Raw genomic sequence first — 16,922 nt, forward strand, 5'->3', positions numbered from 1 at the left:
ATGATCCACATGTTAACCAGAAGTAATAAAGTGTCTTAAGAGGGGAAGTAGAGTTCTGAATCTTTGCTTGCCTTCTTTTTCTACTCTACCTCCAGATGCAAAAGCGGAGGATGTGTTTGTCAACAAGGAGAAGGTCCAGAAAGAGATCAAGGCTGTTGTTTCGGAGAACGCCTCCATCACCTGCGAGGTGGACCAGGCCAAGACAGAAGTGAAGTGGTTCAAAGACGGGAAGCAGATCACCTCCAGCAAGAAATTCAAGGTAGAAGCTGAAGGCAAGACCCGGAGGCTGATTGTGCAACAGGTGGAGAAGAAGGATGCTGGCGAGTACACCTGTGAGGCCTCTGGCCAAAAACTCACCTTCAAAGTCATTGCATCAGGTACAGCGAGACTTGTTCCCGCCGTGTGGGTTCAGACGGTTCAGCCTCCTCTTTCCCTTCTCACCCTTCACCTGTGTCTCCTCGGGTATATTAGCATTCAGCCAACTGTTGAACTCCAATCTTCCTTGGGTTGCTGTCTGTAGTGAGATCCTCATGCCCTAAGCTTGGCACCCAATCTGGCAGAACTGTATACCCTGCCCTAAATCTGCCTCTGTTCCAATGGCCACCTCCAAACCTGATCCTCCCTCTAAAACTCTTAGCTCTGTATTATCTAAGCCCCTTTCCCAAGTGCCACTATCTACCCTCCAAAGGTGGATTCCCCCCTCTGGTGATATCATGCCTCTTTTCCAGTGGATGATGGTCCAATTAGGGCAAATGGGATGGTAGCCCACCAACGAACCCAGCCAGCCTGCCTCCTCACTCACAACCTGTCTAAGAGGTGACAGGGCTTGTCATCTTCATTCTCACACTAAGTGCTGCCCTTATGGAACTCAGAAGGGAAGAGGATGGAGAAAAAACCTAGAATTATTTGGCTCCTCTGCTGATTTTGTTCTGTTTTTTGGTAGGAGGCCAATCCAGGAAGACACCGCTTCATGGAGCATTTGTCATGTGTTTTTCTCTGTCATGTGTTTTTCATCTATGAGCCAGATATTAGTGGAGAGCCTTGGAAAACCTTGAAAGGGGAGGTGGAGTTACTGTATGTTTCTTGCTCTCTTCCCGTCCCTCCCAGGTGCAAAAGTGGAAGATGTGTTCGTCAACAAGGAGAAGGTCCAGAAAGAGATCAAGGCTGCTGTTTCGGAGAACGCCTCCATCAGCTGCGAGGTGGCCCAGACCAAGACAGAAGTGAAGTGGTTCAAAGATGGGAAGCAGATCACCTCCAGCAAAAAAGTCAAGGTAGAAGCTGAAGGCAAGACCCGGAGGCTGATTGTGCAACAGGTGGAGAAGAAGGATGCTGGCGAGTACACCTGTGAGGCCGCTGGCCAAAAACTCACCTTCAAAGTCATTGCAATGGATGCAAAAGGTTTGCACGCTTCTCTTTATGCCCTATTACTTTATATTTCGGGCTGCCTATCCTGCTGACTGGGACGCAGATGGCGCTGTGGGTTAAACCACAGAGCCTAGGACTTGCCGATCAGAAGGTTGGAGGTTCGAATACCCACGACGGGGTGAGCTCCCATTGCTCTGTCCCAGCTCCTGCCCGCCTAGCAGTTTGAAAGCACATCAAAGTGCAAGTAGATAAATAGGTATTGCTCCGGCGGGAAGGTAAACGGCATTTCTGTGCGCTGCTCTGGTTCGCCAGAAGCGGCTTAGTCATGCTGGCCACATGACCCGGGAGCTGTACGCCGGCTCCCTCGGCCAATAAAGCAAGATGAGCACCGCAACCCCAAAGTCGGCCACGACTGGACCTAATGGTCAGGGGTCCCTTTACCTTTATCCTGCTGAGCAAAGGCAATTATCATCCATTATTTTATTTTCTCTCTGGCCACCAATGCTGAAAAATCACAAGTCTCACACACCTTTATAATAATACTGCAAGTTCAAGTGGAATTGGAGAGCGGATGGTGTTGAGGCATAATATAGCAGTCATTGGAGTGTCAGCCCAGCTGCCTTGTTGGGCATCACTTTAAATGATGTGTACTGTGAACTAATTTTAAGAAGAATTCATACCTATGATTCAAAAAGGGCTTTGCCGTTTATGTGGATGGCCTCCCTACTGCTGTGTGTATGTTTTGCGAAGTAACCTGAATTTTTTGGGCTTATCTGCTGGAGATTGATGTTGGAACCTCCTGCATTAATCGTGTATGTCAGGGTTTGCCAATCTAGCACACCTTGTGTGTTATTTATTTTTTGTTTCTTTGTTTTGGAAATGGTAGACATTTCCTTCACTCGTGGAAGGGCTTTTCTTAATGTGGGTGGGTGATCAAGGAGTCTCTCTCTCTCTCTCTCTCTCTCTCTCTCTCTCTCTCTCTCCAAAGTCATTGCAGCAGGTACAGTGATACTTGTTCCTGCCACGTGGGTTCAGAAGGTTCAGCCTCCTCTTTCCCATCTCACCCTTCACTTGTGTCTCCCCAGGCATATTAGCATTCAGAAAACTGTTGAACTCCAATCTTCCTTGGGTTGCTGTCTGTAGTGAGATCCTTGTGCCCTAGGCTTGGCATCCAGTGTGGCAGAGCCAGTGTGGTGTTGTGGTTAAGAGCGGTGGACTCATAATCTGGTGAACTGGGTTCGATTCCCCGCTCCTCCACATGCAGCTGCTGGGTGACCTTGGGCAAGTCACACTTCTCTGAAGTCTCTCAGCCTCACTCACCTCACAGAGTGTTTGTTGTGGGAGAGGAAGGGAAAGGAGAATGTTAGCCGCTTTGAGACTCCTTCAGGTAGTGATAAAGCAGGATATCAAATCCAAACTCTCTTCTCTGCCCTAAATCTGCCTCTGTTCCAATGGCCACCTCCAAGCCTGATCCTCCCTCTAATACTCTTAGCTCTCTATTACCTAAGCCCCTTTCTCAAGTGCCACTATCTACCCTCCAAAGGTGGATTCCCCCCTCTGGCGATACCATGTCTCTTTTCCAGTGGAAGATGATCCAGTTAGGGCAAATGGGAGACATGCACATCAGCAGAGAGAAGAGGAGAGATATGCGTGTATGTGTAAGAAAGAGAGAAAGAGGTGTGTGTGCTCTGTTTGTATGTGATGTGTGGGTGTAAGAGAAAACAACCAAGACACACAGGGAGAGCAGGGGTTGTGTGTGGTTTGCTTATATGCAGTGCTTTGTTTCTGGGGGTACGCATACCCCTAAACATTTTGTGAATCTTTGTACAGTGGATCCAGTGTGGTGTAGTGGTTAAGAGCAGTGGACTCGTAATCTGGTTAACTGGGTTCGATTCCCCGTTCCTCCACATGCAGCTGCTGGGTGACCTTGGGCTAGTCACACTTCTTTGAAGTCTCTCAGCCGCACTCACCTCACAAAGTGTTTGTTGTGGGGGAGGAAGGGAAAGGAGATTGTTAGCCGCTTTGAGACTCCTTAAGGGGAGTGAAAGGGGAGGTATCAAGTCCAAACTCTTATTTTCTTCTTCTTCTCGGGTTGCGAACGTGATCCATGCGGTATGCACGTTCACAACCTGCAGCGTTCGCAACCCGCGTCTGCGCACACGCCGGTTGCGATTTGGCGCTTCTGCGCATGTGCAAAGTGCAATTTAGTGTTTCTGCACATGTGCTACTGCCGAAACCCAGAACTAACCCGTTCTGGCACTTCCGGGTTTTGGTGGTCCGCAACCCGAAAAAACGCAACCTGAAGCATCTGTAACCCGAGGTATGACTGTACTTTTGTCCATTTACTGTATTTATTTTTCCCAATTTGAAATATAAAATTGTGATTTTCTTGAGTCAAAATGAAAATACCCATATACATTTTTAATAGAAAAAAAGCAGTACTTTTATGTATGATCTCTGTGAGAGAGGGTGAGATGCACTTGGACAGAGAGGGAGAAATAGATTGCAGCTGTGTATATGTGAAGTATATGAGTGTGTATATGACACAGTGAGAGTGAATGTGTGTGGCTACATTATACATTTTCCCTCATACTTGGAAATGCTCCTTGTTAGAGCTGTGTTTGTGCGTATCTATACTGTGTGATCTCCACCATAAGGACTAGCCAGGGCATAGCCAACTTTCCATGGCAACCATTTTGTGACCGGTGCCAGCAGCACTTTCTCAAATTTCAAAATGTGCCGAGTAGTCCAAGAAGATTGGTGACCCCTGGATTCTATGACACGCGAATCTATGGTCCTAATGAGATGTTAATGGAAAGTCAACTGTCTTTGCTTGCCCCCTTTTCTCCCTCCCCCCACCACAGTTGCGGACGTTGAGGATGCATTTGTCAACAAGGAGAAGGTCCAGAAGGAGATCAAGGCTGCTGCTTCAGAGAACGCCTCCATCACCTGCGAGGTGGCCCAGACCAAGACAGAAGTGAAGTGGTTCAAGGAGGGGAAGCAGATCACCTCCAGCAAGAAATTCAAGGTAGAAGCTGAAGGCAAGACCCGGAGGCTAATTGTGCAGCAGGTGGAGAAAGAGGACGCTGGTGAATACACTTGTGAGGCCGCTGGTCAAAAGCTCACCTTCAAAGTCATTGCGACAGCTGCAAAAGGTTTGCTTTCTCTCCTTTTATACCTTACTGCTTTACATTTGGGGCTGCCTTTTCCACTGACCAAAGGCCACGCCCCCCACCCATGACTTTCTCCTTTCACCTTGGCTGCCTATGTTGAAAAAATTCACACCCTGCACTCCAAATTCTGCTAACTGAGATGGAATAGGAGAGAAGCTCATGTTGGGCACGAAATGGTAGTTCTTGGTACTCATCCTCTCTGTCTTGCTTGGGTACCACTTACTTGTCCAAAGGTGACTTACAAATTATTTGGGAGGGTGTGAATATTGCTGCAGGCACAGAGTGGCTGAAACGGCAGGTGGGTCTTCTGTGTGATATCCCTGCTGTTAGTGTTTTACTGAGTTCCCATACAAAATGAAAGAATTCCTATACAGTGGTACGTCGGGTTAAGTACTTAATTTGTTCCAGAGGTCCGTTCTTAACCTGAAACTGTTCTTAACCTGAAGCACCACTTTAGCTAATGGGGCCTCCTGCTGCCGCCACACCGCCGGAGCACGATTTCTGTTCTTATCCTGAAGCAAAGTTCTTAACCTGAAGCACTATTTCTGGGTTAGCGGAGTCTGTAACCTGAAGCGTATGTAACCCCGAGATACCACCGTATAGGAAAGAATTCCTAAGCTATAAAATGGAGCTTAGAGTTATTGATCTTTGCTTATTTTCCTCCACCTTGCCACTGTTGCAGAAGTTGAGGATGCATTTGTCAACAAGGAGAAGGTCCAGAAGGAGATCAAGGCTGCTGTTTCAGAGAACGCCTCCATCACCTGTGAGGTGGCCCAGACCAAGACAGAAGTGAAGTGGTTCAAGGATGGGAAGCAGATCACCTCCAGCAAGAAATTCAAGGTAGAAGCGGAAGGCAAGACCCGGAAGCTGACTGTGCAGCAGGTGGAGAAAGAGGACGCTGGCGAGTACACCTGTGAGGCCGGAAACCAGAAACTGGCCTTCAAACTTAATGTTCCAGGTGAGAATGAGAGATGGTCTTCCTAAGACCAGAACCCCTACAGGCTGGTGGTGTATTGAGGGTGTATTCTACAACATGTCATTAATGTACTAATAGAACATTAGTGGTAGATAACTACTGAACCATCCACATACTATATCATTCGGTATTATTATTTCAGTTTATTAGCTGCTCTTCAACATTAGATCTCAGGGCAGGTTACAGCAATTTAAAATTTGATATTAAAAATAGTTAAAACAAATGAAGTCACAGTAATAATTGTTAACTTACCAGTTTGTCAGTGATGGTTCCTCAGTGTTATTGCATTGATGCCTTCTGTAGGGGCACGCTTGCACTCTACCGCAACAAAAGAGGGACCAAAAATAAACCAGAAATAACATCAGTATTGGAGGTTTCATGAAGGACTGGGAAATGAACTTTTAATGCCACCTCAAACTACAATTCCCAGAATTCTTTGCGGGAAGGTGACACTGTAATTTCTGCTACAGGCCTGCACAACCTATATTACCTGTCTAACTGAAAACAGCCATGTTCAATGGCCTCTCGGAGCTCACAGAGTGGTTTGAAGTGGTAATGTTGGGCACCTCTAGACAACGTGTTTATTGAGCATTCATCCTGGTTTGTTTTCAAGGAGATTAGATGATACAGTAGTACCTCGGGTTACATACGCTTCAGGTTACATATGCTTCAGGTTACAGACTCCACTAACCCAGAAATAGTGCTTCAGGTTAAGAACTTTGCTTCAGGATGAGAACAGAAATCGTGCTCCAGCGGCGCAGCAGGAGGCCCCATTAGCTAAAGTGGTGCTTCAGGTTAAGAACAGTTTCAGGTTAAGTACGGACCTCCGGTACGAATCAAGTACTTAACCTGAGGTACCACTGTACTGGCTTTTTAATGAGCATTCATTCTGATTTGTCTGTGTGGAAGTTAGATGGCGTTGCATCAAAGCAAGTGTTAATCCCACACTTTCCAGCTCATTTCCCTCTCATTTCTCTTAGCGCAAAAAGTTTAATCTTTAGTTGCACTGCCTGAATTTGTTGGCATGTGATTGAATCCCACCCCAAACAGCAACAATCTGGCAGCCCCTGTTGATGTTCATTCCTCACCGACAGATGCTCAGTTACTTTTCCTCTATGTTCCAGAGGTTGCAGATATATTTGTCAAAAAGGAGAAGGTGCAGAAGGAGGTCAAGGCTGTCCTGAAGGAGAGTGCTGCTTTGGTCTGTGAGGTGGCCACTTCCGATACCCAGGTGAAGTGGTACAAAGATGGGAAGCTTCTCAGTACTAGCAAAAAAATCAAGGTGGTCTCTGATGGCACCTCCCGGAAGTTGGTATTGGAGCAGGTGGAGAAGAATGACGCAGGGAACTACACATGTGAAGCTTCTGGCCAGAAACTGATTTTCAAGGTTGAAGCAGTAGGTAAGCTCCCTTTCCCTCTGCAGGAGGAAAAAAACAGCAACAGAAAGCAATCCTAAAGTGATACGATTGTTAGAATGGGGGAGAAATTTGACTCAGTTCATCTCTAAAGGTGAACCTACCTAATTTATATTTCATTTGAGGTTCTCTAGAGCAGGGGTCAGCAAACTTTATCAGCAGGGGGCCGGTCCACTGCCCTCAGACCTTGTGGGGGGGGCAGACTATATTTTGAAGGGGGGGAAAATGAACGAATTCCTATGCCCCACAAATAACCCAGAGATACATTTTAAATAAATGGACACATTCTACTCATGTAAAAACACGCTGATTCCCGGACTGTCTGCGGGCCAGATTTAGAAGGCGATTGGGCGGGATCCGGCCCCCGGGCCTTAGTTTGCCTACCCATGCTCTAGAGCACGGGTCAGCAAACTTTTTCAGGGGGGCTGGTCCACTGTCCCTCAGACCTTGTGGGGGGCTGGACTATATTTGGAGGGGGAGAGAATGAATTCCTATGCCCCACAAATAACCCAGAGATGCATTTTAAATAAAAGCACACATTCTACTCATGTAAAAACACCAGGCAGGCCCCACAAATAACCCAGAGATGCATTTTAAATAAAAGGACACATTCTACTCATGTGAAAACACGCTGATTCCCAGACCATCCGCGGGCTGGATTTAGAAGGTGATTAGGCCAGATCCGTCCCCCGGGCCTTAGTTTGCCTACCCATGCTCTAGAGTTTTGGAGAACCTGGAAGTTCTTATGCATGGCATTTACTAATTGCAGAGCCTGAGGCAAAATTCGAAAGGAAAGTTCCCCAAGAGAAGCCGATTGTGGTTCAGGAGGAAAAGAGCATCAACCTGTCAACTTCAGTGGTGCCTGAAGATGCCGAAGTCAAATGGCTCAAAGATGGAATTGAGATCAAAGCCAGCAAGAAGTACGAGATGAAAAAAGAGGGGGCCTCTAGGACCCTGACTGTGAAGGTGGCCGATGTCAAAGATACTGGTGTGTACACGTGTGAGACCAAGAGTGATAAGGAGCAGTTCCAGGTGCAGGTCCAAGGTGAGGAACACATCTCAGTAACAGTCAGAAAAGATGACTTTTTTTTACAATAATATTTATTAAATTTCATCAATAGGCATAACAAAAAAGAAAATATACAACAACACAACAGAAAGGTGAAAAAGAAGAAGAAAAAATAGCAAACTTAAGATACCTAAACAGAAAAAAAGAATCTCAATTAATTAGTTAAAATGCATTTTCATAAAAATTTTGGTTGACTTCCTCTAATCTCCCCCATCAGAATTTCCTCTTAATTTGAATGTAGCAGTTTCCAATATCATTATTTCATAAAACAATATTACAGTCGTATTCCAATTTCTTTACCTTTCTTATAATACATTTTCTTATTTATATATTTAAGTCTAATTTAATCCTAGGCCTGATTGGTTCTTTCAAGTGGTTACATATCTTTAATGTTAGAATATTTGTTCAAATAGTCTTTAAATTTCTTCCAATCTTCTTGGTAGTCCTCTTCTTTCTGGTCGCGGATTCTCCCGGTGAGATCAGCCAGCTCCATAAATTCCATCATCTTCATCTGCCATTCTTCTACCGTTGGTAATTCTTGTGTTTTCCATTTTCTGGCTAATAAAATCCTAGCAGCTGTTGTGGCATACAAAAATACATTCACATCTTTTTGGGGCAATTCAGTACCTACTATCCCAAGGAGAAAGGCCTCTGATTTCTTAATAAATGTACATTTCATCATTTTTTTTAATTCATTATAATTTTTTCCCCAGAAGTCCTTTACCTTGGAACAAGTCCATCACATATGATAGAAGGTACCTTCTTTTTCTTTACATTTCCAACATACATTGTCACAATTATGGTACATCTTTGCCAATTTAACAGGGGTTAAGTACTATCTATACATCATTTTCATAATATTTTCCTTTAACATTGTACATGCAGTAAACTTAACCCCTTTCTTCCAAAGTCTCTCCCAATCCTCCATCATTATGTTATGTCCCACATCTTGTGCCAGTCCTAACCAACTTTACTTGTTCATCTTTTGTGTGCCACTCCAGTAGTAAACTATTAGTCAGAAAAGATTTTGCCCTCTCGGGGCCCCAAATGCTATGCCTTACAAGCAAAACCCAACCTATTTAAATGTTCTGCAGTTTGCAAGCCCAGCTCAATCTAAACTTGACGGCAATGAAAGGTTTAGTCGTGTCCGACTCTTTGTGACCCCATGGACCAGAGCATGCCAGGCACTCCTGCCTTCCACTGCCTCCCGCAGTTTGGTCAAACTCATGCTGGTAGCTTCGAGAACACTGTGTTTTTGTTTACAGCATTGGACTTTCCTTTCGCTTCCAGGCATATCCGCAACCGAGTGACCTTTTGGCTTTGGCCCAGCCACTTCATCAGCTCTGAGTCTACCCCAACCCAAAACCCACATCTTTTGCCCAATGAATCATGGCTGCTTTCACCATTTCATCCTCAGTCTCCCATTCCAGAATTAGTTTATGCATCTTAGAAATCAACTCAGGAATCTTCTGAAGACTCCCTTTAAAAATTAGAGCTTTGCTCTTTAAAAAACCCCCACTTCCTATATCTTTATTAAATAGTTCACAGACTTGGTACCCTACCCCTCCTGTTGCTTAGTGTGGACTTGCTGAGCTGCGGAACCTGATACTTTGAGAACTGCTTGTTAAGCATAACACGCAAGGGAAGATGCGAAAACTGAAGGAGTTGTTCCTAACTGATATGTTAAATTCAATTTACAAGGTGTTAAATACCATTGACATTAGGTTTTTAAATTGTTATCCTTTAGACCTGCTGAAATTTTATCAGAGTGGAAGTTGTCCCAAATCCAGTTCCATTGTTTCCTGGTTATTCCTTGACCCAAACCTCGCACCCATTTTCTCATACATGTGTGTGTGCTGATGTACTTTCTGTTCCACTCAATTTAACTGCAGAAGTCCCAGTGAAGTTTGCAAAGAAGCTGGAACCCGTTAAAGCTGAGATTGGAGGGGCCCTGACTCTGAGTTGTGAACTAAGCCAAGCTGGGGGCAAAGTTGTCTGGCGCAAAGATGGAGTGGAGCTCAAAGCAAGCAAGCGCTACCAGATGCGTGAGACAGGTGAAAAGTGTATCCTGGTCATAACTGGCCTCCGGGCAGAAGACAAGGGGGATTATTGCTGTGAAACCAAGGATGACAAGTGCAGCATTCATGTCAGCCCCACAGGTATAATAATAATAATAATAATAATAATAATAATAATAATAATAATATATTTATACTCCACCCATCTGGCTGGGTTTCCCCAGCCACTCTGGGCAGCTTCCAACAGAATATTAAAATACAATAACCTATTAAACATTAAAAGCTTCCCTAAACAGGGCTGCCTTCAGATGTTTTCTAAAAGTCTGGTAGTTGTTTTTCTCTTTGACATCTGGTGGGAGGGCGTTCCAGAGGGCGGGGGCCACCACCGAGAAGGCCCTCTGCCTGGTTCCCTGTAACTTGGCTTCTCGCAGGGAGGGAACTGCCAGAAGGCCCTCGGCGCTGGACCTCAGTGTCCGGGCAGAACGATGGGGGTGGAGATGCTCCTTCAGGTATACTGGACGGAGGCTGTTTAGGGCTTTAAAAGTCAGCACCAACACTTTGAATTGTGCTCGGAAATGTATGGCTCTGGGTTCAGGTCTTTGTGGTAGGAACATACATTCCAAGATGCTGTCAGTAGCTGATCCAGAGATGGGCACCCAAAGGTCCATTGTCAGGGATGGGGGTCTGCTTAGGGTAGGGCTACCCAATGCGGTGGCCTCTAGAAGTTTTGGACTACAACTCCCATCATCCCTGGTTATTTGCTATGCTAGCTGAGGTTGATGGGGGTTGTAGTCCTAAACCATATGGAGGGCATCATGTTGGTTACCCCTGGCTTGGGGGATGTTCTGAAAGCAAAGCTGTGTCTCTCATGGGGTTCTGGATCTGCACAGACCACCTACAAGGGAGGATGGCATTACAATGGTGAAGAAGAAGCATAGTAGGTGTCAGGGAACTGGGGGCTGAGAAGGGGGAAATGCTGGGGAAATATAGAGAGTAGCCTCCGATAATGAGCAGCTGCACCTCGTCAGAGAGGGAGGATGACGAGGGTCTGTCAGGAAGCAATGAATCAGGGAGGGAGGAGCAACTTCCGGGGCTTCGCTCTTTATGTAAAGGAGGAAGGAAAAGGGAAGTTGTTATGCTGGAGAAGACGAAAGGAGGGGCCAGTCTCGGCAACTGACACCAACTAAGAAGGACATGCTTTTAAGCGCTCCGGATTGTAAATAGTATAATGGACTTAATAAATCTCGTAAAGCTGGCTGGAGTCCCAGGCTGTTATCTCTTCTAGCACCCACAAATCATCCTGACAGTAGGCGATGGTGCAAGAGGCATGTTATGGTCCTGCATGAGGACCGTGTTCAAGTATGGGAAGGCGTGGTCCAGAGCTACATGCCAGCTGAGCAAGCACATGTTTCCCACCTCAAGTTGGCCAAGATGACATTAATAAGGGGTGCCTATTTAGGGGAACTTTGACACAGATGGGAAGAAGAGGTGAATGTTCAATGATGAAGGGCTGTAGCTCAGTGGTAGGGTGTTTGCTTTGCATGTAGAAGATCCCAGGTTCATTCCTTCTGTAGGCAGGATTAGGAATGTCATGAGTCTGAAACCCTGGAGACCTGCTGCCGTTCAGGATGCACAATGCCTAGCTAGATGGAGCAGTGCACTGACCCCAGGATAAGGGGATGTCCAATGTGCTTTTATTCTATATGCATAGCTGAATGCGCTGCATTATTATGACAACTAATCACCATCTCCTCCCCCAGTTCCTAGGCTGGTGAAGTTTGTCAAAGGCCTCCACAACATAGTAGCTGAAGAAGGCAAAGAGGCAGTTTTCAAATGCGTTGTCTCCCCCAGCGACGCCGCTGTCACGTGGAGTCGGAATGGAACCAAAATCGAAGCCAGTAAAAAATATGTCATATCCCAGGAGGACTCAAACCACAGCCTCACCATCACTGACTTGACTCTGAAAGACTCCGCTGCAATCTCAGCAGAAGCGGAAGGAGTAGAGAGCAAAGCAACCCTCAAAGTGGAAGGTGAGAGGTGGAAAGTAGCAAAGAATGTCCACCACTAGGTGGATTTTGCAAGGCTGCAACTAAGCATGTAGCAGATGGAGATAGAATGGACTTCTGCGTTCTGTTTCTGGATGTAAAAGCGAACTGGGGGTGGGTGGGGAAGAGGGAAAACACTATTTGCAAGTGGAAATCTAGTACACCAGGAAAAGAAGTTATAGCAAACCCTTCCCCTGTGGTGCCAGTTTCCTAGTTGTAGGGAGGTTTTAAGCAGGAGAAAAGTTAAAAATAGCATTCTAGACCTGCAGTCTGAAATGGTACTGTCCATTCTGTCCCCTTTATAACTTTTCCACCTTTTTTGCTACCTGTTTAGGTCAGGTTCAAGTTACACAGAGTAAGATGGTAGACTGAGGTGGCAGCATTCTGAATTGCACCACTTTAGATTCCAAATGGGGATGGTAAAGCTTGTAAGAGTAGATTGTAAGTCCCTCAGAGACTTGTGCTAGATGGCTTCCAATGATGATTATTCACTACCACCATCAATTTCATACCTTTGAATGCTACCGTGTGCTTTTTTGCAGGGTGGGACACACTCAGCCACACCACTTCCTCTGCTTAATTACGTTTTTTCACCCAGGGAGGGCTACACAAAGCTTTATTCATAGAATCATAGAGTTGAAAGGGACCCAAGGATCATCTAGCCCAACTCCCTGCAATGCAGGAATCAAACCTCTGGTCTCCCATCCAATTTGAGACCCTGCCTGACCCTGCTTAGCTTTGGAAACGTGCTATCAGTTTTGTTGCTGCACCACCAGGGGATATAAGCAGGGAGTTCCACATGTGCAGTGGAAATGTTCAGAAATGCTATTGACAAAGCTGGATTTTGCTTTGGGTGGAGAATGGCTGTGTCGACTCTTATAATGTTGCATTTTTCATTCCGCTAGATAAACATAGCATAGGGTTGCCATATTTCAAAAAATGAAAACCTGGACACAAAAGTCGTTGGGTTTATTTGGGGGGTGGGGGAGCAGCAACCCTTAAATTGCTTAGTAGGTAATATACAAAGGAGCTCATGTCAAACATCCCCCCCCCCTTCTGCATAACCGTGCCTAAAAGGTAAAGGGACCCCTGACCGTTAGGTCCAGTCGCGGACGACTCTGGGGTTGCAGCGCTCATCTCACTTTATTGGCCAAGGGAGCCGGCGTACAGCTTCTGCGCCATGTGGCCAGCATGACTAAGCCGCTTCTGGCGAACCAGAGCAGCGCACAGAAACGCCGTTTACCTTCCTGCTGGAGTGGTACCTATTTATCTACTTGCACTTTGACGTGCTTTCGAACTGCTAGGTTGGCAGGAGCAGGGACCGAGCAACAGGAGCTCACTCCGTCGCGGGGATTCGAACCGCCGACCTTCTGATCAGCAAGTCCTAGGCTCTGTGGTTTAGACCACAGTGCCATCCGCTTCCTGCTATAACCGTGCCTAACTGTAGCCATTTCCAAAGCTCTCTCTACAATGTTGCATTTGTGTCTTTGTTGCCTGTAGAGACGCCAGTATCATTCGTGAAGAAACTGGAAGCCAAAATTGTTGAGGAGAAGGAGATGGTGACTCTGGAAGTAGAGCTATCAAAGCCAACCACAGAGGTGAAATGGATGAAGAACGGCAGCTTGCTCCATCCAGGTGACAACATGGAGATCAAGGCTGAAGGGACAAAGCACCGCCTGGTGATTAAGAGTGCTGCCTGCGGGGACCGTGGCTATTACTCCTGCGAGACTCTCCATGACAAGACCCAGGCAAAAATAGCTGTGGAAAGTGAGTCAGGGATGGTTGCATGCCTTCACTTGTGGGTGTATGCTTTTTTGCAAATACAGCGCTTACCTCCTCAAATGCAATGAGCACTGGAACAAAAAAAACCAAGTAAAGGAAGATTTTAAAATGAGACAGAAAAAGCATCCAAGGCAGAGACACAAGAGATAACCTAGCCATGAGTCTGCCTGGGATTTGGTGGAAAAAAACCACAAAATCTGCAGCTCCACAGGCTCCTTCAGTATAAGGTGGTTCCTTAATTCTTGGTAAAAGCAGTCACATGACTAGGGATGGGAGAGAAATTCGATTCGGTTCACATTTAAAGGTAAACCTACCTAATCTACCCTTTCTGAAACCAGACCCAAACCGAAACACAGCTGTCGTTTGGGAAATTCACGCTTTTCTGGCTTTTACAATCCAGTTCTCCAGCCAAGAAATTCATATACTAGGATAACATGTGCATAAAAATGTATATATTGGTGAAAATATTTCAAAATCTGTTATATTGGGGGAAATTGCTTTGTAAAATGTGTACATTAGGGGAAATTGCACACAGACATGTGCCCATTGGGAGAAATTTGCATGACCTTAAAAAAAAAATCAATAAAATTGCAAACCAATGTAGAGAACTGAACTTAAGATTGGAAAAATGAGGAAAGGAAAGAGGCTGAAATTGACAGATTTGCAGATCCTTCCACATCACTGCATGGTCCACGCTCTCCATATTTTCATTATGTGAGTTTGGCCATGTTAACTGTTCCACCAATCTCAGTGAGTGAGACTGGTTTCCTTAACAAAAAGCATTTTTTGCCTCTGTCTCCTTGCTGAACTGCAGGGCAAGTATTCACTTGGGCAGTGCTTGTGTGTGGAGTTGGTGCTTTTGCTAATCCCTTCCCCAGCAGCTCTTCCTCAAAATAACCTTAGTATGCCTACAAGCACATTCCCCAGTCCTGAGTGATGGAATTTCCACTGACCCAGTCCAAAGGTCATCCCTATAACTGGTATGATGGAATTTTTTGGGCAGGGCGGGGGGAGTTGTCCTGCAAACTCTGAAGCTTAAAGGAGTAGAATATCAGAAAAGGGACCCTGAAGTGACAGGTGTACCTTTGGTCAAAAGATTTCTAGACCTGTTCCACACATCACATGACATCATACCTGGTTCCCCAGTGAGTATACCTGTGTGATGCACATATTTCTTGCATTTACACGGTTGTGTTTTTCGGCCTAGTTGTAGCATCTTAGGTGTTCATCTAACACATGTAAGTGTGTGAATCAGCCATTAAGCATTTGCAAGAACTCTTACCTGGGTGTTGACTGTGTTTATCTGTGAGGATGACTTCCATCTGTGCCGTTTGTTATGTATATAATTGAATGCCTCAGTACATGCTGCTCATCACTAATAATGTACCACCAGAAAGCAGCAACACCTATGTCTACAGAAGTCCTATTGTAGTGCCCAATGAGAGTCAACAGCCTATGGGTGTAAGTCATGCTCACTTTTATAGAAGAGGGGGACACAGATTAGAAGTATTAGGTGTGGACAAGAATCTGGTTGATGTACCTTGAGCAAAAATGTGCATATTATTTTGGGTTGTTTTGAAAGCATTCATTGTACACATTTTGGAAGTTCAGAATTATGAAATGCCCCATTCCAATAGGTTTCCAGAATGTTAGGGATCCAAATATCAAATACCATAGGTAAAGGTAAAGGGACCCCTGACCATTAGATCCAGTTGTGACCGACTCTGGGGTTGCGGTGCTCATCTCGCTTTATTGGCCGAGGGAGCCGGCGTACAGCTTCCGGGTCATGTGGCCAGCATGACTAAGCTGCTTCTGGCGAACCAGAGCAGCGCACGGAAACGCCGTTTACCTTCCCGCCGGAACGGTACCTATTTATCTACTTGCACTTTGACGTGCTTTCGAACTGCTAGGTTGGCAGGAGCAGGGACCAAGCAACGGGAGCTCACCCTGTTGTGGGGATTCGAACCGCCAACCTTCTGATCGGCAAGTCCTAGGCTCTGTGGTTTAATCCACAGTGCCACCCACGTCCCTTATCAAATACCATAGACCCTAGATAAAAGACTTCTGAATACTTGGAAACAGAGACATTAGAAATTATGAAGTCTAGATTGTGAGAGGTTTCAAAATAAAAAACAACACTATACTATACTTTCTTTGCTTGCAGAGAAGCAAGGTGGGAATCTTCCATGGGAGGCCTGCTCAGTGGTGTATTTAGCTTAATTATTAATCCAGGAAGGTTTATGGGTATTTTCCTAGAATGGTTAATCATGTATGCTTAGGTAAAAGACAGAATATTCTTTATTTTGTGCCGACAGTAAGAACATAAGCACACAAGAAAACTGGTGTGCTTAATGTTCTCCTGCCTACCCAGTCCAGCATTCTAGCAGTCAAATGCCTCTGGAAATTTTAAATCAGGGCCTGAAGGAGATCACTACCCCTTGTCTATTTCTTGCTAGCTGAATCCTTGGTGCAGTTTCCAGATGGGCACACCACTTAAATGGGAAGAATGATAAGCCTGGGAATCTTACTTTGGCCCAGACACATCTAATTCTTTGTGATATTGCTTTGTTCCCAAGCGAGACCCATCAAACTGGTGAAAGGCCTTCAGCCAGTAGATACCCATGAGGGGCAGTCTGCTACATTCGAGGTGGAGTTGTCACACGAGAACGTGGAAGTTACCTGGATGAAGGATGGCGTGAGGCTGAAAGCCAAGGACAACTGCTGCATTAGTGTCCAGGGGAAGAAGCATTCGCTGACTCTTTCATCCCTTGAAATTGAGGACTCGGGTCTTGTTGCCTTCAAGGCTGAAAGTCTTCACACAACCGGCAGACTTAATGTGAAAGGTAGGCATTCAGATCTTGGATGTCTTGGTTGTGCAACTCTGTTCGTTGCGTGCATGAGACACATCTCCAAAGCACAGGGCCTACTGGCTCTATTGAGCATCAGTTCTATTCAAACATTTTGCTGACCACAACGTGAACCGCCAAGAGAAGCACGCCGTAGGGGCTGCCTAGCAACCACAGGAGTCCCATCCCCAGGTCAGCCCAGAGGCTGCTGGCAAACCCTTTGTTATGTACTG

General features: G+C 45.7%; 2 protein-coding genes across 24 annotated transcripts in view; one reads left to right on the forward strand and one right to left on the reverse strand.

Moving 5' to 3' along the window:
- The window catches only part of LOC308459086 (7-alpha-hydroxycholest-4-en-3-one 12-alpha-hydroxylase-like), a 393,862-nt gene that overhangs the window by 132,920 nt on the left and 244,020 nt on the right, over positions 1-16,922 (reverse strand). The gene's annotated exons all lie outside the window — the stretch shown is intronic.
- The window catches only part of OBSCN (obscurin, cytoskeletal calmodulin and titin-interacting RhoGEF), a 264,501-nt gene that overhangs the window by 53,180 nt on the left and 194,399 nt on the right, over positions 1-16,922 (forward strand). For 21 of the 23 annotated variants that reach the window (XM_080973891.1, XM_080973911.1, XM_080973892.1 and 18 more), the window contains 10 exons: positions 96-377; positions 1,108-1,398; positions 4,230-4,520; positions 5,221-5,496; positions 6,639-6,914; positions 7,699-7,974; positions 9,891-10,157; positions 11,777-12,046; positions 13,562-13,828; positions 16,420-16,686. In XM_080973891.1, coding sequence (XP_080830017.1) covers positions 96-377; positions 1,108-1,398; positions 4,230-4,520; positions 5,221-5,496; positions 6,639-6,914; positions 7,699-7,974; positions 9,891-10,157; positions 11,777-12,046; positions 13,562-13,828; positions 16,420-16,686 — 2,763 coding nt within the window. The remainder of the gene's footprint in view (positions 1-95; positions 378-1,107; positions 1,399-4,229; positions 4,521-5,220; positions 5,497-6,638; positions 6,915-7,698; positions 7,975-9,890; positions 10,158-11,776; positions 12,047-13,561; positions 13,829-16,419; positions 16,687-16,922) is intronic. The other 2 variants (XM_080973910.1, XM_080973896.1) reach the window with 2 other exon arrangements.

The sequence above is a fragment of the Podarcis pityusensis genome (assembly GCF_964106645.2).
Source record: "Podarcis pityusensis genome assembly, chromosome: 12".
NCBI classification, from domain to species: Eukaryota; Metazoa; Chordata; class Lepidosauria; order Squamata; family Lacertidae; genus Podarcis; species Podarcis pityusensis.